General features: G+C 41.1%; 1 protein-coding gene across 1 annotated transcript in view; it reads left to right on the top strand.

Annotated features, from left to right (window-relative positions):
• The window catches only part of ZMAT4 (zinc finger matrin-type 4), a 376,943-nt gene extending 354,581 nt beyond the window's left edge, over positions 1 to 22,362 (top strand). Inside the window, exon 7 of the mRNA XM_015145228.3 lies at positions 20,731 to 22,362. Coding sequence (XP_015000714.2) covers positions 20,731 to 20,746 — 16 coding nt within the window. The 3' untranslated portion in view covers positions 20,747 to 22,362. The remainder of the gene's footprint in view (positions 1 to 20,730) is intronic.
• The last annotated feature ends 1,288 nt before the right edge of the window (positions 22,363 to 23,650 follow it).

Here is a 23,650-nt window from a genome sequence, read left to right as displayed (position 1 = left end):
GGCTAACTGTGAGACCTGTAGGTAGACTAAGCCATGTGAAAAGCAGCAGTAGCAGCTTGATTGGTGGCAAGATGACCTAAAGAGTGGGAAGTACATTGGGGACATTTCTCAAAACCTGCAAAAAGAGAGCTCACTCAGAACTGGAGCTGGGAATAGTACCCAAAGAGTAAATGGGTTCAGCAAGAGTAGAGAGGGCTATTATGAGAAATCTTTCCAAGTAGATTTTAATTCTGGAGAAATACCATGTTGTAAATTCATCTCAGACATTTAAAATGCATTAGATGCCATTCTGGCCCTGGCTGCTGATTCAGCCGACATTTGCTGAGCAGCGATTGTGTGTCAGACACAGTTTTTAAGGTGTATGCATTTATGATGTCATTCAATTGTCATACACACTGTATGGGGAGTTTTAGTACAATTCTCCTCTGATAAGAAATTAGAGCTTTGTGTCTTATTCAAGGTCATACTACAAGGAGAAAAACTGGGATTTGAATCTAAGTTTTCAAACTTTATCATGCTACAACTTTCATTTCTGAAAATGAGAAATCACTAGTGCAGATATATCATGGATTAAATCACATTTCTTAAAATATAGCGTTTACCTAAGTGAGAGACTAGTATTAGGTGAGCAGCAAGCCTATCTTGTTTCATGAAAAATACCTTGGTCTTTACCACAAAGGTTTACCGTAGCAATGCTTAAAGTGAGAGTGGTGATTTTCTTTTTGGTGTTTGTTCTGCAAATTCAGATCTGCCCCACTCAGAGGTATGGTTGAATGTTCCCCAACACAAATCATCTACCTTTCTTGATCATCCAGACTACACTCATGCATCGCCTACTGTATGAAAACTAATAACCATGTAACCACTACAATAGTCAAGCATAACACAATTGCAAAACTTTAAAGCCTTGATTTATGATTGTATATTTAATTGAAAGTTTAATAGAACAATGTGATATCTTTCTCGTGATTCTTACTGATTAGAATTTACTCATTTTCTATTCTTCCTTCAAGGAAAGAAAATAATTTCTCTTTTGCCCTTATGTTTTTCTGGGTTCTTTGATTTCTACCCCTGTCCTCCAGGCTTGTGTGCCATTCATTCACTCATGTATTCAGTAAACATTAATTAATTCATTAATTCTATAAACATTAATTCTTTTAGCATGTATTTATTATCTACTAGTTCCTGGTACTATCCTAGTCACTAAAGAACCATTATGGACTGTAGGCCAGCCACTCTGCTCACTTTTGTGGATACAGAGATGTTGTATGAGACAACATCACTGTAATAAACAAATGAAGCATAATAGGAGATATAATGGCATTTCAGGTAGGATACAGTAGGGACATGAAAACGTACAAACCTAATATTACTGTTTCAGTTATATAGTTAAAGTCTATATGATATTCTGTTGTTATATATTGTTTTACCTACAGGAGATAAGCTATTTTCCAGAGGAGCAACCTGTCGGCTATAAAGTAGGTATATTAGTCCATTCTCATGTTACTGTGAAGAAATACTTGAGACTGGGTAATTTATAAAGGAAAGAGATTTAATAGACTCATAATTCTGCATTGCTGGGGAGGCCTCAGGAAACTTACAACCACGGCAGAAGGCAAAGGAGAAGCAGGCACCTTCTTCACAAGGCAGCAGGATGGAGTGCCCCCAAGCAGGGGAAATGCCAGATGCTTATGAAACCATCAGATCTCGTGAGACTCAGAGAACAGTGTGAGGGAAACCACCCTCCTGATCCAATTGCTTTCAGCTGGTCCCACCCTTGACAAAGGAGGAATATGGGGATTACAATTCAAGGTGAGATTTGGATGGAGACACAGAGCCAAACCATTTCAGTAGGCCTTGACAGATGGTCATTGTGTCAGTGTGTGACCTGTTCCTCTGAGAAGCAGATTCAAAGACAGGATTAAACATGCAGGAATTTTATTATGGAAAACACCTGTGAGAGAAATGTGGAAGGATCTAGGAGAAACTGGGAGAGCTGTTAGACCACTAGTCTAAGCCTTAGTGGAAGACAGAGGGAAGAATGATCAGGTGTGAAGTCTCAGAAAGCAGGGCCGTTGGGAGATGGAGTCAATGTTTCTCTTTAGAGGAGCCCTCTGGTTTCCAGAGGGGTCTGCTTTAAAATCCCTGCTGCATTCATGGTGTGGGAGTGACCCAGGAGAAGCCATCACAGCTCAGGAGTTGAAACCTTGGTTGACTACTCCCCGTAGGGACAGGTCTGTGAGACAAACTCTCAGGGCTACCACAGTCACCCTGAGTTGGTACTGCAAGCTGAGAGGGCAATTGGCAAAGACTTTATTTAAAGCAGTTTGGTGCATTTTTGAATGACCAGCTCAATATGGCGGGATTATAAAGTGCCTTTTGGTTGGAGAAACAAGAAGACAAAAAGGGAGAATATTGAGAAATAATGCCAGATAAATGCTCAGTACATTAGACTCTGATATGATCAGTAGTCAGATCAGAGTCGAGTGTTTAAATCTAAGGAATTTAGGCAATGAAGAGAAATTGGCGAATTTTAAATAGGGAAGGACTCAATTAGTTTTTTTTTTCCTTCAAATAAATCAATTAGTGGACATATTAGAAGATGTGATAAGAAACAGGGAGAGGAGTTGGAACAAAGTATGTTTTGAACTATAGCAGTAACAGTGGAAATGTGAAAGCTAAGAAAAGTATTTGAAAAGTAGAATTAACATCACTGGATCACCAGTTGTGTGTGATGAATCTGATTGCCTGGTTTCTGACTTGGACACTAGATAGGAGCTATTCCCTTATCAAAAGATTGCATGAAGCGACACTGGTTTGGGGGAAAACTAGTTAAGATTTGGACAGTGAAGCATTTTAGTTCTCTCAAATACTGATTTATCCAGCAGTCAAAAGGTAATTCAAGGCTTGAAATGCAAACTTGGGAGCTGTAAGCCTTTCTTTCTCAGTAGTCATTTTTAGCAACCCTAGTGGAGTCAGTCAGCAACCTCAAATCTTGTAAGGGGAGGGTATCTTAGTCTGTTCTGGCTGCCATAACAAAATACCTCAGACAGGGTATTTTGAACAGAAATGTATCTCTAACGGTTCTGGAGGCTGGGAAGTCCAAGTTCAACGTAGCAACAGGTTCAGTGCCTGGTGAGAGCCCATTCCTTAAAGCTGGCAGCTTCTTTTTGGGTCTTTACATGGCAGAAGGGGCAAAAGAGTTCCTGCAAGCCTCGTTTATAAGGCCACTACTGATATTCATGAGGATGGAGGCCTCATGACCACATCGCCTCCCAAAGGCTACACCTCTTAATATTATTTAACTGGGGATTAGGTTTCAATATATGAATTCTGTGGGTGGGAGTTACAGACATTTAGACCATAGCGAAGGGTATTGGTTAGCTTGTTTCTCTTGAATCTTGGCATCTCCTTTGACCTTTGTCAGCTTAGCAGAAGTCAGTAAAGAGAAGAACAGCCATAAGATGTAACGCCTACAAGATCACAAGATTCCAAAACAAGTTTCTCACCAAATGCACAAAGAATTCTATCAGCCTCATTCCTGTCTTTGTCTTTCTCTCTCTCTCTCTCTTTTTTTTTTGTTTTGTTTTGTTTTAAGACTCTACTATTGCATTTCAAGCAGATGTGTGGAGTGAATCTGCACACATTGTTCAAGATCACCCTTATCTCTGGACCTCTTATGAGCAATGGTGAGATACTATCTGACTTTCTTGACTCAGCCATGCAGAACTCACCCACAGAAATCTCAGAATCTCTAAGAAAATAACATGCTTTGGCTTTAAATTTCATTTCCATTGTTTAACTTTCATGCTATTAATTCAGGCAACATAAACATTTCCAGCAAAACTTCTATGCATACATCACAGTCTTGGGGGAATGGGGAAGAGAAGGAAAGATTTTGTAATTCTGTGGAATGTGAAGAAGGTTTCAAAATAGCGTTTTAAAAATCACTTATCTATGCCAGGAGATATGCTATGTGCTTTGTATCCTTCCCCTTCTTCCTCCTCAGTTTTTTTTTTTTTATCTTCTTTTAATGCACTAAATCTTTAATGATCAAACCACCCACTCTGTGGTTCAAAGTAAACAAATGGTTTTCCATCTTGTTCAGCATAAAAGTGTGATCTTGTGTCATGGCCTGAAGGGTCCTTCCTACACCTAAATGTTTTGATTATCTCTTTGCATTCTTTCCAACTTCTCACCCTTCTTCCCTGGGCTCCAACCAATGGATTTCTTAGCTGCCCCTTGAAGACCTCCATGGAACTCTGGCTTCAGAGTTTTGCACTTGCTAGTCCTTCTGCCAGCTCTTCCCCTGACAATCACATGCCAAATGGCCATTTCCCAGTGAGGCCTTCCTGGATCACCCTACTTAATATTGCAAAGTCCTGCTTCCACATCCTTCATAACACTTCTCCAGCTTTATTTTTCTTCATAGCCCTTATCACTTTCCAATGTCCTATATAATTTATTTATTTTCATTCATCGTGAGTCTCTCCATATTAAATATAAGGTGTGGGCTTTTGCCACTTCGATTTTCTGCTGTGTTTTTGGCACATTAAAAGAGATTAAGAGAAATACCTAATGTAGATGATGGGTTGATGGGTGCAGCAAACCACCATGGCACGTGTAATGTAACAAACCTGCATGTTCTGCACATGTACCCCAGAACTTAAAGTATAATTTTAAAAAATAATAAAATAAAAGAGTGCCCAGCTCTAAATCTGTGTGAGGTGTAAATATTAACATTCCCATTCATGTGTGAAGGGATTGGGCTGAGAAAGCTAAGTAATATGCCCAAGTCACATGATTCATAAATTGCAAGATTAAAATTCAAATTCAAATCTGTCTGGCCCCAAGGTCCATGCCCTACCCATCATGCTGTGGCTTCCTTCATTTCCAAACAGTGAAATGCTTTCATAGAATCCAGATGAGGCTTCTTAACAGCGAGCTGCTGCTTTCCAAACTCTGGATTTTAGATCAGGGAGTCAGACTGTGAGACCCATGTCAGAGGCCAAGAGAGGAAACAAACACCATCAAAAAAACAGCGGGATTTGCAGGCTAACCCCAGCAGTCGTTCATGAGATCACTGAACACCTTCTTCCCAGCTCCCAGGCTGGCTGCCCGCACACAGACTGTGGGAAAACTGGTGACACACTCGAGCCCGCCAAGAGTTCCATTTAGATTGCATGCACAGATGTCTAATTGGAGTTCTCTGTTTATTAACATAAGCTGCTTTGCCATTCCGAAATGGGAGTTAATCAAAATATTGCAAATTATGCACCTTAAGAAATGTCACTCTTTATCATGATTGCATTTCCATATTTTTTCCATGAAAGTTTGCTGTGTGTGTGTGCATGAGTGTGTGTGTGCATGTTCAATTCCTTTAAAAATCTACTCTACTAAGATCAGGCGCTGGTGGTGGGATGTGTCTAAATCTATGTTCAGAGGATCTGGCAGAGGCAGTAGGAGCCACAATCCATTGCAGCTTTATGTACCGCACATAACCTACATTTCTACAGCAACTGGTTAGGAGCAGAGCGATTTCCTGGCATTTGCAGCTCACACAGAGCTCTGGAGAGCCTTTCTCCCTTCCCTTTCTGTGTCTGTCACCAGGGAGGAAAGGTCATCAGCTGGAAGCAGATAATTATGCTGCCTTAGGAACTGGTGCTTTCCTCTGAGGACTGCTGGAATGTAATTCATTTCTTCAGTCTTTCTTCTTGAGTATTAACAAAGTCAACAAAAAAGATTTTCTTCCCACCAGGACTTGCCAGCATTGGATGAAAGCAGTCAGCATGAATTTTAATCAGAGTGACTGTTTTTCAGCCCCAAATTTTCCATAATCAATTTCTTTTTGTCTATTAATTGAAAGTGAATACTTATAGAGTTTGAGAAATGATGGATCCTAACACCTAACACCTCAAATCCCACTCAGTCACATTCAGAGTTGAGCTCTGGTGCGTCTCCATAGAACCTAGACTTATGTAAGGGATGCATTTGAAGATGATTTTCTTTCTTTTTTTTTTTTGTTCAAGTGATTCACCCTGTGGTTTCTTTAAATAGGTCAGCTAGTGCTGTAAATTAATTTACACAAGAGGGAGTCAAATTTTCATTCCTCTCTTTTAAAAAGAAAATTCATATTGAAGATGAGATTCATGTGGATTTTCTTAAATTTGCTTTTCTTTTTTACTGTGCCTTGCGGTTTGCTTTGCGTTGTTTTCCTCCAGCTACTCTTACCTTTGTGGGGTGTGTGAAGGAGAGACCTGCCCACCTGGGACATTCATTACACTGGTTCTGTAACTTCCTTTGTGATCAGAACAGCCTGGTGCTGATGGTGTTTGAATAGGGATAAACATACAGACTTTTTTTTTTTTTTTTTTTTTTTTTTTTTTACTGGGCTTTAGTGTGAGGGTGTCAGCATTTCAGAGGACTGATGGGATTAGATCAAATTGTTCCTTGCTTACTTTTTTCCTGCTTGGTATTCCATCATCACACCTTTCTTCCTTTGTATTGACTGTCTCAATTGCTAGGGCTGCCATAACAAAGTACCAAAAATGAGGGATGTAAACAACAGAAATGGGTTCTCTCACAATTCTGGAGGCTAGAAGTTCAAGATCAAGGCATGAGCAAGGTTGTTTGCCCTCTAAAGGTGCAAGAGAAGAGTCAGTTGAGGCCTTTCTCCTGACTTCTGGTAGAGCTCTGGTTTGTGGCAGCAGAACTCCAGTCTTCACATGTCTTTCTTCTTGGGCATGCTCCTCTATGCCTAAATTTGTCCTTTTCATAAGGACACAGTCATATTGGGTTAGGAGTCACCCTACTCCAGTATGACTCATCTTAACTAATTATATCTACAATGACTATTTCCAAATAAGGTTGCATTCTGAGACATTTAGTGTTAGGACTTCAACATATAATTTTTGGGGGGAGCATAATTCCACCATAACACTGACTACTATTATCAGTCGTTGCTTAACAAATTACTCAAAAACTCAGTGGCTTCAAACAACATTTATTATCTCACAGTACCTTTGGGTCCAGAATTCAGTAATGGCCTAGCATAGTTTAACTGGACACTGGTCTCTAGGTCTGAACTTCTCCTGAGGCTTCAATCAAGGCCGTCATCATCTTAAGGCTCAACTAAGGGAAGTCTGCTTCCAGCCTCACTCAAGCGGTTTCTTGAAAAAATCCACAAGGATTTGGTTCCTTGTGGGTTGTTGGAATGAGAGTCTCAGTTCCTGATGAACTCCAGGCCAGAGGCATCTCTAGGCATGAGAAGCTCACATGAGAAGCTCAGCAGCTCACAATGATCACAGTAAACAAGCAAGAGGGCAAAAGAGGAACATGATGGAAAACACAGTATTTTATAACCTAATCTTGGAAATAATAGTACAATTCATATGCTATTTGTTAGAAACAGGTCATCAGACCCAGCCTACACTCAAGGACAGGGGATTATACCAGGACATGGATCCCAGGATTCAGGGACCTTCAGAAGCCATATCAGAAGCTGCTACCTTGGTCCATCCTCTGAGTCATCCCTTTTCATGAAATAGATCGTGTTTGTAACTCATTAGTTTACTTGGCTTGCTACTTTCCATTAGAAATCCTGGGGTCTACTAACCTTTTTTCATTTTGCACTGTCTCTGCTACTCTTGGTCCAAAACAACAGTGTTTCTGTTGGTGTCATGATTTTAAAAACGTTGTGGGATTTCTGTGAATCTGAGTTTACTATACTAGAAAAAAGTTATACCCACAAATATCTCCAAGAAAAGCCCTTCTCCACCTTTGGGCTCTGCTAGAAGCCTGAGAGATCATGTCTTGATGCTTCCTAGCTGTCCAATTGTTCCATTGAGACAATTGGTAAGACACATCTTTCATCTTTTTAAAAGGCTCTTTGTGAGACAGAATAACACGCTGATCCTTTGATCTTTTTGAAGTCTTAACCAGTAGTTATGCAGTCTTACCCTTGGCTATATGTCTATACCACGTTTTCCTGAAAGTACTCAAAAGCCATTTCTTAATTCTAGCATCGTTTGCTGTCCAGAGGGATTGAGACTTTTCGAAATTATCAAGTCTTGGTTCCTTCATGTTTAACAATTCTTCCTTCAATTTATCACTCTTACAGTTTACTATAAGCAGCCCAAAAAAGCCAGACGGCATCTTCAGCCCTTTGCTTGAAAATCCCAGCTCGATCACCAAGTTCATTAGTGCTGGCCAGGTCAGAGTTGTGAGCTCAAAAACAGACTCAGTTGGCCCCTCCCACGTATGTGTGCCTCCCTGTGGTATCCCCTATCCTGATTGTCCTTCCCTCTCCACCACTGGCTTCATCATTTTTTGCGGTTTTTGACTGCATAGGCTGAAATTTCCAACACCCAGCTTGACATGTCTTGTTTCCAATTGCTTCAATATATTAAATTCAATGCCTTGGACACTTGGAAGTCCATGATGAGAGTGATTCATCATATAAGCAAATCATTGATAACACTTTGGTTGGCTAATGTTGTTCCCTCTACCTTATCTCAGGTAAAGTGTATAAAATAGTGTTTAAGGGGTGGTAAGGTCGTATGATGATATAAAGTTATAATTCTAATGATTTCTACCTGAATAACTTTACGACTACTTTACCATTTATAAAGGGCTTCCTTTCACTCATTTATTCCTCACCAAAGGCCTATATGGCCAGTGTCTTCTTAATTTAGAGATTAGGGAACTGAGGCTCATAGAGGTGAAGTCATCTGCTATAGGTTACATGATTTAGACAGTGCTGAGTGGCACCAGCGGGACCACACTCCACAGCGCTGTGTCCCATTCCATATCCTTGAGGTCCTGCTGGAACAATTTGGAGAATATTGTTATTTGGGGTGGGGGATAAGGGTGGATTTTGACTAAGATAACTCCCAGACGTGGCTGAACTCTTTCTACAACATCGACTTTGACTACAGCGGACATTACAGCCATCGCTGCCTTTGAAGTATGGGCTTTGTTTTGTATTGGTCCAGACCTGATGCCCTGGGGGTTGCCACATCAGACCACTGTCTCCCAGAGCCTCCGCGAGCATGTGCTGGCTTTCTCTATCCTCTTCCATCGCCTATCTGCACGTTTATAAGATAGAGTTTGGCCCTGTCTGCAGAATGTGCTGACATCTTTCAGTAATGGATATGGACATCTGCTGAAAGGTTTGGCTGTGTTTGTAGCTGGGTGCTGGTTAGCACATAAACTCTGAGCCTAGAGGTGAAAAAAAGAAAAGAAAAGGAAAGAATGTTAGCATAGAATCTGCTCTATCTGTGAGTTTATCATTTTGGAGTTTGTCATCATTTTAGACAGGACTGACAGAAGCTGCTGAACTTGAAACTGAGTGACGTTAGAGGGATGAGCCCATCTCTGCTGCAGTGACCTTGGCCAGGCCACAGGCATTCAGCCTGGTGGAGGTGAAGGGAACTTAGGGAATGGTCTGGTCCAATTCTTCATTGAATAGATGAAGAAATTGAGGCTTGGGGAGATGAAGTGACGTTTCCAATGCAGCCATTTAGTGATCAATCCATTGTGTTGATTGATCTTCATTTAATTATCTTCCACAGTTCACTTATTCTGTTACATAATGCTGTTTCAGAGTTGTCCCGATAGTATAATTATTGTCAAATAATTCGTTATAAAAATTGTGTGAGGTCAGGCACAGAGGTTCATGCCTATAATTCCAGCACTTTGAGAGGCAGAAGTGGGAGGATCACTTGAGGCCAGGAGTTGGAGACCAGCCTGGGCAACATAGTGCCACACTGTATCTACAAAAAATAAAACAGTTAGCCAGGAGTGGTGGCATCTATGTGTAGTCCCAGCTACTCCAGAGCCTGAGGTAAGAGGATCACTTGAGCCCAGGAGTTTGAGACTGCAGTGAGCTATGATCTCACCACTGCACTCCAACCTGGGTGACAGAGTGAGATCCTGTCTCTAAAAATAAATAAATAAATATATATATAAATAAATAAAACAAAATTAAATTAAAAATTGGATGATCATATTACTGCTTTTTCTACCGATCATCGGCCAGCCCTTGTACCAGGGTCCTCCCTGACCCCTCAGTGGCCCACATATGAGTGCAGCTTCCCTGATCTTCTCCATTAGCTTCCCAACTTCTTTTTCTCCACCCCAGGCTGGCACATTCCCTCTGCAAAGCAGGGCGGCATCCCATCCCACACTACTTCCCATTCTCCTTCTCAGCAACCTACCACATATAGCGCTTCTTTTCAAACTTCACTACTTCCATTCCCGGTCCTTCCCTCCCCTCCGGCCTCACCACCACACATTCCTCCCCTCAACAAAACATACTTCTGCCAACTCATCCCTTAAACCTGCTGCTCTGCCTCTCCACCCTTCAGCCCCATTCTGCCCGAGGGCCAGCTTTGGAGACTAACTTTCCACTCCTTGCCAGTGGCTGACCTGAGCATAGTAGTAATTGCTGGCATTGTGGGCCTCTAGATTTTCACAGAACGTGTACCCCAGGGGACGTGCTCGTGAGCTAAGGGGGAGGAAGAGAGTACATCAAGAGTCTGACATTTTCCCTTCACCTGCTCCCTGCACTTCGAGGCACTGCAGTGTTTGAGAGAGAGACACAAATTATTACAACATAGCAGTGGTTCGTTTCTCTATCAAATTCACTTTTTTTTTTTCATTTTATTTTCTCTTTGAGAAAAATCAATGGGTTGATTTGCATTTCAAAACATATCTGATTTCAGACACTTTAGCCCAGAATTGTCCAGTGGAAAGTTCCGTGGTGAGTGTTGTGTTTTGTATCTACTCTATAACACAGTAGCCACTGGCCAGACTCGATTGCTAATACTTGGAAATGGCTAGTGTGACTGAGGAACTGAATTTTAAATTGTATTTCATTTTAATTATTTTATATTTAATTATTTTATATTTAAATAGCCACATATGGCTACTGGGTACCTAACTGGGTACCTAAGTGAGACCATCGTACCCTTTGTTGAGGAGGGGAATTGTGAACTCATCAAATATTAACATTTCCCCCAACTCCCACCATCTTTTTGCCACATCCCACCACTTCCATGATCCTTTGCTTGCCCTTGAACAGGTAAAACCAGGGCTGCTCTTGGCTTCTAGAAGGTATATCTGACTTCAGTCCCCTGTCTCTGGTTCTGCCGATTATATAACTTAGTAATTGACTTTAGCCTAAAACCGAGAATGTTGCAGCAAATATATAATAATAAATAATAATAGTAATAGATCACATTTATTTGTTGCTCCATATGTACCAGGTATATAATACTTCCATATATTAATCCACTTAATATTCACAGCAGCTCTGTGAGGTCTGGGTGTTATTATATTATACCCATTTATGGTTCAGGAAACTGAGGCAAAAGTTACAGAGCTGCTACATGCCAGAACTGGGATTTGAAGTTGGGCATTTGATAGTAAACCTCACTCTTGAGCACCTATTGAACTGCATCTGCCATATGCATCTTGGATGCTCTCAGTGCCTGCCAGTGTGGAGTGGGATTGGGATCTGTATACTAAAAAACAGAAACAGAATCAGAGAGGTTTGCTACTGCAATATTGCAATGCAATTCTGACGCTAATATCTAGAGTTAGTGCAGACTTCACAACTTAAGAGAACAGACTTCAGCGAGACCACCCTCACTTCAGATGTCAGCTGCAAGCTCTGAGGGTCCCAGGACACCTGCACTTCTGACCAGTTGGCTATAAATTTGGGTTTCCCACTCTCCCTCAGGTTTGATTCCTACAAGGAATGTCAGAACTTAGGAGAGAGCTAGACTTGCAATTACAGTTTTATTATGAAGGCTACAAATCAGGACCAACCAAACGACAAGATGTACAGAAGAAGGTCTAGGAGGGTCCCAAATGTGGATCTTGTATGTCCTCTTCTTGTGAAATCAGTGTTGTGGGACTTTTCTTTAGTTCGGCTAAAGATGGGGTCCTTGTCACATGGCCACAGAAATTTAGGTTCACAGACAATTTAAAAGGTGAGTAAGGCAGGGTTTTATTGGGCGAAAAGGGAAAAAAGGGAAAGAGGGATCCTTCACAAGTCAGAGACCCTGCTGGTGTGCTTCTGCCGGCAGCTTGAATCCCAGGTTCCACACGGGAAGTGGAGGGGCCAGGCTCCCAGCCAGTGCAAAGGGTAAGAACTTCCTGAGACTCCACCCCAGTACACAGGCTGGTTGGAGTTTTTCTGGGAGCCTCTGCACTCAATGTCTCATCAAGACACAACACTCCCTCATTACGCTGATGTGTTCACTCGACTGAGCATTGGTGTCCAGAGTTTGATTGTGCTTTCTTTACTTAAGTATGACTGAATTATTGGTCATGTGACTGAACTCATTCTCCAGCCTCTCTCTTCTCCCTAAAGGTTGGGCTACTGTTATTTGGCCTCAACCCTCTAATCACACAGTTTATCTTTCCAGCATGGCAAACCTTCATCCTGAGTCTATCTAGGGACTCACTATGAGTCACCTCATTAGCATAAGCTGTCAAGTTCCACCGTGAATTACAAAGATACGTCTATCATTTGGGAAATCCCAAGGGCTTAGACCTCCACCTCAAAAACTTGAAAAAAAGACCCGACAAACTCTTTATTGTACAAGAGCTACATCAGAAATCTTTCTTTCAAGTAACTAAGAGTAAGGAAACAAGCATTTCTAAATGTTTAGTGGTTACTGGTCACATTCATCTACATTATATCATTTAATCTTCATGACATTCCTAGGAGGAAGATATTATCGATGACTTTGTTTTATAGATGAATAAACTGAGGCTAAATGAAATTAATAACATTGTACATGAACATCCAACTAGTAACAATTGGTATGGAAGTTTAAAATCAAGTTCAAAATCTAACTTTCAATCACAAGCCCTTTGAATACATTATAAAAATAGTAGAAGGAGATAAGAATAGAGATATAGATGCTTTCAACAGCTAATTGTTTTTCTTATTTGAAAATGCAGGATGGGAATGGACTTACCTGGGATAGGACAGTCAATGAGAAATGTGAGGATCTGGGAGTGAGGCTTCTTCCCAATGTGCCAAGTGATTCCTTTTCTGATTTTCCTCATGTGTTTATTTAGGAAAGATTACATTTTAATGTGTGTCAGTCCTTGTAGCAAGCATTGAAAATACACAAATAGAGAGACACAGTCCCCAGGCTTCCTTGAAGAGGACACAGACAGTACACAAAATATTGCATTGTGACATGGCTACTGAAACAATAAAGAAAACCACTTAGAAAAACACAATAAAGGGCTGGGTGTGGTAGCTCACGCCTATAATCCCAGCACTTTGGGAGTCAGAGGTGGGTGGATCATGAGGTCAGGAGATCAAGACCAGCCTGGCCAACATGGTGAAACCCTGTCTCTACTAAAAACACAAAAATTAGCAGGGCATGGTGGTGGGTGCCTGTAATCTCAGCTACTTGGGAGGCTGAGGCAGAAGCATCGCTCGAACTCCGGTGGCAGAGGTTGCAGTGAGCTGAGATGGTGCCACTACACCACTCCAGCCTGGGTGACAAAACAAGACTCTGTCTCAAAAAAAAAAAAAAAAAAAAGGAGGAAAGAAAAATGCAATTAAGGAAACAATAAAAGAAAGCTCTAACTAAAAAGGGGTGGGAGGAAGAGGGGAGTCAGGAAAGATTAGGGGAGAGAATGCAGGAGTTGGGGGTTGGAAACATACAAAGATTAACCAGATTTCAAGTTCTGTAAGTGAATAGAAAAGGGGCACTGAACTCTCGCTTCAGAGGAGGAGACTAATGGGTTGTGGACAAAAAGAGTTAAACTCTGTAAAATATTTAAATAGATGTATTCTTAGCCAAATATGAGTTGCTATGGCCCATGATGCAGCCCTCAGGAGGTCCTGAGAACATATGCTCAAGGTGGTCAGGGGTGTAGCTTGGTTTTATACATTTTAGGGAGGCATGAGACATCAATAAAATACATTTAAAAAGTATATTGGTTTGGTCCAGAAAGGCAGGACAACTAGAGGCAGAGTTCCGAGTCTTCCAGGCTATAGGTAAATTTAAACATTTTTTTGGTTGACAATTGGTTGAATTTGTCTAAAGACCTGGGATTAACTGAAAGGAATGTCTGGGTTAAGACAAAGGGTTGCAGAGACACAAGTTTTTATTTACAGAGGAAGCCTTCAGGTAGTATGCCCCAAAGAGAATAGGTTGCAAAGTGTTTCTTATCAGACTTAAAGTCTGTGTTGATGTCCATGCTGGAGAGGTATAATGAGGCATGCCCGACCCCCATTTCCCATCATGACCTGAAACAGTTTCTTAGGTTAAATGTTAAAAGAGCCCTGGCTGAGCAGGAAGTCCATTTCATGGTTATGGGGAGGGTTTCTTAGAATTTTATTTTTTGGTTACAGGGTCCTGATGATGCTCAAAGCCTAGCACTTTGAAGACCCCTTGCTCTGCCTCAGCTGTAGCCAGAACCCCCGAGGTAGAAGGGAATGGAGTCACCCAAATATTGGAGGTCAGGTTGTGATGTTGTGGATCTCAGGAATGAGGAGGATGTGTGTGTATTAGGAGTTCCAGCAAGTTTCCTCATCTGTAAAATGATGATGTTCGACCTCCCTAGATAATCTCTGGGATCCCTTCTGGCTCTAACGTTTCATTATTTTGTGATTTTATGAAAAATGTTTTGCAAAGCAAATGAATAGTGTAAACAAGATTATAAAGAGAATATTTGCCTTCTTAAGGGAATAAACTGTTCTGAAGCACATCAGGAGTGTTCATTTGCATATAAACAATGCAAATTCTATATAAGCAGAGGAGGCTTGTTTTCTTAGGTGTTTTGGTAAGTTAATTACAAATCGTTCTTGTCAATTTTGCTAGTGTTTATGTATTAGGAAGCAGAAGAGCTGAATTCATTTTAAAAGTGCTATACTTTTGAATGTTCACAATTTCTTGAATGTTCCCAATACCTGACTTTTCTCTGAATTAGACTGAGTTTTCTTAAATTATTTCTTTATTCCATGGGTTTAAACATTTGGGATTTATTTTTTTCAAGAAGGTTTTGGATAAATTGTTATGTTCATCAGATCTCAGAGGTGTCAGCTGAACCACATTCTACTTTCAGTCATCCTGAATGGGCTTACGACTACTCAACAAAGTCTATAACCTGTTAGAGTCCAAAGTCCTGCTCCACTTTTGATTCCCAACATCTTAGTGACCTCTCTTCATCTTTCTCCCCCTGTACATCTGAGTGCTTCTTTTTCCCACTTCCAGTATCAGTCAGACTACATAGGCTTCCAATAAAAATTACCATGTTGGAAGAATTTTATTTGTCTAGACAACTATATTGAAGATTTGGTTGTCACACAGAGCTAGCACCATGCAGAGGACCAAGCCATTCTCCTGATTCCATTCTCTCTAGGCCTCTTCCCCTTCTCTCATATTCTCTTTCTCTTCTCTTTTTTTTTTTCTCCAAACCCCCTCATCCCCCTGACATTCACCCTTTTCAGAAGCAAGACACCTTGTGCCCCATGTCTTAAGCACAGCAGTCTCCTGCTGTAGCTTGGGCATTTTCTTAAAGTTTTGTTCTCGACTCCCAGGTGGTTGCTCAAAATATTCCAATACATTTTGTTGTGTCAGGGTGAATTCAAGAAACACGATCTGGAAGAAGCAGGTTTCCACCAAGGGGGATAGGAGAGGCTGGGCAAGCAAGAGAGGTGGGGGATGAGTTTCCAAGCAGAAGGAACAGCCTGCACCAACCATGGCAACATGTGAGAGCCAGCACGTAGAGGAGCCTCACCTGATTTTCTATGATCCAGAGACTTGGAGTAATCACAAGGAGTGATGAGTAAAAGACAGGACTGGAGAAGAAGATGCCAGTGACATTACTGTGACCTTTATGTGTCATATTAAGACATTTTTATTTTGTCCAGAAGGTGCTGGGAACCCAGTGAGGCATTATAGCACCAGTGTAATGAGGCCGCAGAGCTGACTGCAAACATCCCAGATAGAAAACTAGTGCAATGTCACGGACCTAGAGTAGGACGTGGGGCAGGGGATGAAGAGGAAATGGGACATTTAAGAGTGAAGTAGGAGACCAATAAGATTTGGGATTGATTGATTATGGGCTGAGGGAGAAAAAGGAAATGGCCAGGGAAAACGCTGCACTTTTGTCTTGAATACTTACTGGCCAAGTTAGGGAATACAAGAATAGAAATTAGGAGATGTTCGATTTTGGAAATATAACTTCATTTGGTTTATCACTGCACTATTTTAATTTATGGGGCCAAAGTGTTACATCCTTGGATGTTATTCAGTTGTCAGGTAATAGGCCGAACAAGTTCCAAGTCATGACTGTTCAGCAACATTTTTGTGAAAAATGCGTTAGACATGACTCCTCCTCTCCTAACAAATTCTGGCCATATCATTTCATGTAAACCACGGCCCATGATTGCCTTTTTCTTGTCACTATAAGCTTGCTACCTGGCTATCAGAAATGAGGCTTCATCGTGGCTAAGGATGTTCTACTCTTTCACTGACTTATTGAACAGTTTACATTCAGTGTGGGATCAATTAATCATTATACATTTCTCTAGCTGCCACCTTCAAACTCACATGGTCAAAGTGCTTTCTTCATTTTTCCTCCATATTGTTAATATCTCAGGAAGATTGTGTACATCTCTGGTCATTTTAAATGATGAGACCAGTTTTTTTTGAGACAGAGAGTCTTGCTCTGTCGCCAGGCTGGAGTGCAGTGGCACGATCTCAGCCCACTGCAACCTCTGCCTCCTGGGTTCAAGCGATTCTCCTGCCTCAGCCTCCCAAATAGCTGGGACTACAGGAGCATGGCACCATGCCCAGCTACTTTTTGTATTATTAGTAGAGACAGGATTTCACCATGTTGGCCAGGATGGTCTTGATCTCTTGACCTCATGATCCACCCGCCTCAGCATCCAAAAGTGCTGGGATTACGGGTGTGAGCCACCACACCTGGCCAAGGTGAGAACATTTTCAATAGTCCTTACTAGTCTATGTCAAGATTTCTGTCTCAAAACCAGGTCAGAGAATTCCCCTATCCTGGACCTTCAGGATGAGAATAAGGGGAAAGACTGGTGGTAGAAGAAGCGGAAGCTTTTGGAGGTGCCTGTTCCTGCAGATGTGATTCTCATCTGGCTTGTGCTAGAAGGCTGCCACATGCCCTGTGTGGCCCAGCCTTCAATAGGGGCTGAACGTTACAGAAGTTCTATGGAGCGCCACATTCTCTGACATGGACACTTCTCTTTTGGGAAGGTGGAGGTACCCATTCCAAATTGCCCAACATTTTTCTAACTCCTTCCCGAGACCCCATGAAAAGTCCCTATTAACATTCAGTTACATTAGTTTTACAAAGGTAGCAAATGTGGGCCGGATGGGGTGGCTCACACGTGTAATCCCAGTGCTTTAGGAGGCCGAAGTGGGTGGATCACTTCAGGTCAGGAGTTTGAGACCAGCCTGGCCAATACAGCAAAACCCTGTCTCTACTAAAAATACAAAAATTAGCCTGGTGTGGTAGCACGTGGCTGTAATCCCAGCTACGTGGGAGGCTGAGGCAGGAGAATTGCTTGAACCTGGGAGGCAGAGGTTGCAGTGAGCTGAGATTGTGCCACTGCACTCCAGCCTGGGCGACAGAGCGAGACTCGGACTCAAAAAAAAAAAAAAAGGTAGCAAATGTGCAAATGTGAAACTGAGGCCATGTTTTTATCATGTTTGTAGTTTCATATTTGTCAAGAAGAAGATAAGCTATCTGAGTATGATTGGTATGGATATGGAGCAATTGAAATTCTCCCTTCAGATGGAATCATATTTAAGGCTGTCCGAGAACAAAGACTGCCCTTCGCCACAAATGGAAGCTATGTGATGAATTCTTTTCCCTATGCCTTTCTTCAATTTTCTATTTAAAGAAATTTCTGAAAATACATGAATTATGCAGCTTATCTCTCAGATGAAAAAGAATTTTCTTCTTGGATTGGATGGCTGCGTGTTTATTAATAGCAGTAAAATTTTCCGTGTTCTTTTGTATCAAATGGGATGCTGACTAAAATACGAAGGAGTCTTTCCAGCAATAATAACAGTAATGGATGAATAATTACAAAAGCTATATGGAATTGAAAGACATTTTAATTTGTCATTATTTCTATGTATTCAGAAAGGATCTGAATAATTATGATGACTATAAAAGGAAGAGTGTGATGTTTTTCCTCATTATGGGATTAAGTTCTTAATATACCACTTTTACTATAAATTTTAAAAAAACCCATTTCATCTGGTTTTCTCTAACGATGTAATCATGACTAAAGACTGTTTAGCTGTGAGTGTTTGGTCTTCTTACTGTTACATGAAGATGCCATGCTTCAAACTCATTTTAATATCAAAAGTGTTCATCTAGGCCGGGCGTTGTAGCTCAAGCCTGTAATCCCAGCACTTTGGGAGGCCGAGGCAGGCGGACCACAAGGTCAGGAGTTCGAGACCAGCCTGGCCAATATGGTGAAACCCCGTCTCTACTAAAAATACAAAAATTAGGCGGGAGTGGTGGTGGACACCTGTAGTCCCAGCTACTCGAGAGGCTGAGGCAGGAGAATCGCTTGAACCCGGGAGGCGGACATTGTAGTGAGCCAAGATCGGGCCACTGCACTCCAGCCTGGGAGACACAGCAAGACTCCGTATCAAAAAAAAAAAAAAAAAAAGTGTTCATCTTTGCAGTTTATAAAAATGAAATTATACTTATTTGCTCAGTGAGAACTTTCAACCCTTATGTCACATTAATTTGTCAAGATGACAAGGACTATTGAATTTCCTTAGGTCATGACCGTATGGTGGCAGAGTATGAGATTCTAAAACAGGATTTTAATTTTTATAAGAACTACTAAAAAGTGGCTGTAGCTACCAGGGTCATGCTAAGGCAAAATTTCAAAAATTTCAAACCTATTTTTAAAAATATGCATGTAGTCTCATTTTTTTGGGTCTACATTATACCAACAATGTTCAAATTCTTATTCAGATCCTAAGAATATTCTATGACAGCACTTTTTTTGGAAAATGAAATTTCAACATATGCTCTGTGTTTCTAGGTGAGTGATAGAATTTTCCTTTGTAGCTTTTGAATTTTCATGTACTAGATTGCCAATGAGACATTTGGACCCTAGCGATGGAAGATGGGAAAACCTGTGGAAAGAGTCTAACCTGCTCTAACACTTTTGCCACCCTTCCCTCTAAAATATACTTTAAGGGAAACAGCCACCACTAGAAGATGCTTTTCCAGCATCCTCCTTTCAGACGGAGCACTTCTTCAGTAGCATGCGAGAAATCCCTGGCAGAAGAGGTCAACAAGCTCTCTCACCTCCTGCTTTTGAGTTTTTTCCAGGGTTCAAGTTCCACCCCTTAACCGCTGTTTGATCTTGTGCCATTAATTTAGCCAAGTGAAACCTCAGTGTTCTCACCTTTAAAAGGGGTGGAAATGGTAGACATAGGAAAAGTGGTCTGAGGATTAAATTAAAATATAAAGCACTTTGGGAGGCCGAGACGGGCGGATCATGAGGTCAGGAGATCGAGACCATCCTGGCTAACATGGTGAAACCCCGTCTCTACTAAAAAAATATGAAAAACTAGCTGGGCGAGGTGGCGGGCGCCTGTAGTCCCAGCTACTCAGGAGGCTGAGGCAGGAGAATGGCGTGAACCCGGGAGGCGGAGCTTGCAGTGAGCCGAGATCGCGCCACTGCACTCCAGCCTGGGCGACAGAGCGAGACTCCGTCTCAAAAAAAAGAAAAAAAGTAAAGTAAATGTAAAATTTGTGACATGTAGTAGGCATGTGGTAAGAGGTAGTATCTTCTTGTCATAAAGAAAAAACAAAACTAAATATCCTTCAAAAATTGGCTCTCAATTTTATTAAATCAATACCTTTTGCAAGTAAAGCCAGAAACAATTTTTATTTATTTATTTATTTATTTTTGAGATGGAGTCTCACTCTGTTGCCAGGCTGGAGTGCAGTGGTGCAATCTCGGCTCACTGCAACCTCCACCTTCCGGGTTCAAACGATTCTCCTGCCTCAGCCTCCTGAGTAGCTGCGACTACAGGAGCACTACCATGCCCAGATAATTTTTGTATTTTTAGTAGAGACGGGGTTTCTCCATGTTGGCCAGAATAGTCTTGATCTCCTGACCTCGTGATCCGCCCGCCTCTGCCTCCCAAAGTGTCGGGATTACAGGTGTGAGCCACTGCGCTCGGCCCAGAAACATTTTTTTTTTCTTCCTATTCATCTAACAGAGAAAATTCTGAATGAGTGGAGAACGAAGCTTATGTTAATTTGAAATTTAGCCACTGTAAAGTTGCTCTCCACTTTCAACAAAAGGGTTCTGCATGTAGTTATACCTGAAACTTAAAGACGGGTGTATGCAGCATGCCATAAATAAAATTAATTCATTATTTTTATTTTGAGTACATTTGGAATGAATTTAGTGTCTGGATTGACAATGTAGAGCTATACATTTTCTTGTACATATGTGGAGATGGCATTGGTAATGGAGCATTGGTAATGGAGATATTATATATACAGGTTATTTAGAACCTGAAAGATTAACCTTATAAATTCAGATGCATTTGAATTTGATGGTTAAGGTAATATGAGAAGTAGAAGGGAGACAGGGGGTGGGGGGAGAAAGAGGTGTTGGAATTTGTAATTATGAAAGAAGGTAACACTGTGTTTCCTTCTGTCTTATAGCCTGAAGAATAAGTAGTGAAAGCATCAATCAAGAGATAAGAACAAAATATCAGCATTTCTCTGCTGTGGAGAATTGCTATCAACAACCAGAGGAGGCTTCTTTCTTGAACAATAAACATTTCTTACAAGGATTCACAGATTAACATACGACTGATCTTGATTTTTGGAAATGAATGAGGTTTCTTTTTTTTCGTTTTCCTTTTTTTAATTTTGGGGTAAGTTATGATATTTGGATGGATTTTTAAATTCTTTCCTGATAACACATTTAGCACATGTTCTAAATTATAATCCTATAGCAAACCATTGGAGCATTATTCAAACTGAAAGTGGAAAAATTTAAATTTCCAATTTATTCTAGATCTCCTCAGAGCATAATTATTCTGTTAAATCCTCAATGAGTGTGATTAAACCACCTCTATCCAGAAATATACGTTGTTTTTTCATCGTGTTGGACACAGCTGAGGGTGACATGCACAGAACCGGAGCAGATCACTATTAGTGGAAAATATCAAGCCAGTCCTTCTCTGTTCTCCAAGCACAGGACCCAGGTTTGCCATCTGAACAATGAAGACGAAGAGAGTAAATAAAGGAAGAATTCTCATCTTTTTTTCTGATCATTCAAACAACAGTTTCTCAAAGTTAAGCCATGTCCTCCTTGCAAGTTGCCAAATAATAGCTTAGGAAAAGAATTAGTCTGTGTGCATGATGATCCTCTTAGGCAAAAATGTCTTCACAGCCCTTGACCTTGGTGAATTTTTTCGCCAAAAGCATCTAAAAGAAGAATTACAAACCCCAGAATGAGATGGAAATAAATGAGTATTTTTTTTATAATGTTTGGCCTGAACTGTGGGCTTTAATTGGGGGATACTGACAGTTTGGAAAGAAGTGAGAAAATTCTGAAGAAATGGCAGCCTTGGACTAGGCGGGGTCCCCTATTTCTTCTGTTTCTCACTGAAGTCCTACTGCTGAGCCAAGACTCAGTCACTTTGGAAAGAGCATGACCGAGAAGGAAAACGATTGCTTTCTGATGGGGAGCGTCTGAGTGCAGATCGTAAGGCTCTTTCTCTAGGTTTAATTCTTTTCCACAGTGACCGGACTTGGTGTCTTGCAGCCTGGTTACAAAGTGGGATGTTGAGCTTCTACTGATGATGCCCTGCATGGACCAGCTGGGATCTGGCTGGGGCTGCCCTGTGTCCCTAGCAACCATAGGCAATCCATCTCCTTGTGTCAGGAATTTCTGGACACCCACTGTTTTCCACCAAGAGCTGAGGTGGCAACAACTCAGTGAGCAATAAACAAAATGACACAGAAATGCACAGTGTTGTTACGAAGGAGCCTGTTTCCCTGTGTTCAAAATCTGGTACCATTCCCTTGAGCAGGGCCCGCTCAGGAGGGACCAGGTCTGCCAGTTTCTGTGCCTGCAGAGACAGGCAGCCCCACCAGCCACACCCGACTCTATGAGAGGAAAGGGGGCTGGATGGGAAGAAATCTGTTTTGCTGTTTTGGAAAGCACACGGACGACCTACAAACCTCCTGTGATGGTGTTTCTTCGGATGTGTAAAATAAGGCTTTATTTGTCAATTCCGCTGTAAAATAAGCATTGTCCAAGTAAAAACAGCAACAACAACAAAACACTGTTTCTGTTTGGGTTTAGTGAGTGAGCTTATGCCCTAAAGTGCTGTGCGTGTGTGTGTGTGTGTGTGTTTGTTTTTTAAAGTAACCTCATATAGAAAAGTCTATGAACATAGATTTCTTTTACTCTACAGAGAGGCTATGCCAAACCCTTTATAGACAAGCTTCTGGCCGTAATAATCAGATTATTTCAGAATTCCTCATCTAAATGCCCTTGCTCCTTGGCAACCTGTCAAATGGAAGTGAATACCCTGCCAGAGGTTTTGTGTGTTTGTTTGTTTTCAAATGTCTTTATTTTTGCCCATGCAGATAATGGAAATTATCATTCTAGTGTACCCTGGAGATGACATATTCAGTTTTAGGCAGGAAGGGACTGCTACTGTTGTTTACATTTTGGGAATTCTGGAATGGAAAGATTCCTACTTGGGAAGCTAGCCGTTTGTGGTTGTCTTTTCTGTTTGGTTTGCTGTGGTTATGTTTGTTCAGCTAAGTCATATCTTACCTTCCCATTTTATTATGAGTGGATGGGAGTGGGATGGAAGGTAGATGTTTTCAAATAACCAAATCAATTCTGAAGGAGAGGAAAGAGACCCACACAGACCTGGGTGTGTCCCTCTCTTATGTCCAGTCCACCCTGGAGCTGCTGTCACGTGGTCATAGCAGAGACTCTGGGCAAGCTGAGAACATGAGCCAAGTGATTTTCTGTAAAATGTTAATTCAGAGGAACTAGGAGAGAACTCATATATTTGAAAGAGTGAAGCTGTTCAAAGCATCAATATTTAAAGTATTTTTACTATTCTGGAGTTTTTATAATAATGTTAACTAAACTAACCAAATACTGCCCATTTAAAGTTTTGCTGCAGTGGGGGAAAAATTATTCAAAATTAACATAACACACAAGCTTAATGGATTCCTTATACTATATCAGAGTAAAATTATTTGTATTTAAAAGGTTAGTGGTTACGTGGTTGAAATTGTCTTCTTAAGAAGATAAAACACTCCTATAGTCTTGGTCATGGAGTTAATTTACTTTGCAGAAAGTTTTTCTTCGTCAGTACAGAGGTAAGATTCAGGCTAGCACCTGTGCCAGAGGCCACAAATGCCATGGTAGTGAAACCCAAATTAATGAGGCTTCGTTAAATTTAGTCTCCAAAGCCCAGTGAACTAATAAATATAGTCATAAAGTAATCTGCTAAGTAGAGGGGACTGCAGTGATTCCTTTGGCTATAAAGTAGTAGTAAAACTCTCATCTGCAATTGCTTGACTGCAAAGACAAATAGGATTTGTG

Source organism: Macaca mulatta, chromosome 8 (genome assembly GCF_049350105.2).
Source record: "Macaca mulatta isolate MMU2019108-1 chromosome 8, T2T-MMU8v2.0, whole genome shotgun sequence".
NCBI classification, from domain to species: Eukaryota; Metazoa; Chordata; class Mammalia; order Primates; family Cercopithecidae; genus Macaca; species Macaca mulatta.
The sequence above is the reverse complement of the archived record's forward strand: the minus strand, read 5'-3'. Positions and strand labels throughout refer to the sequence as shown.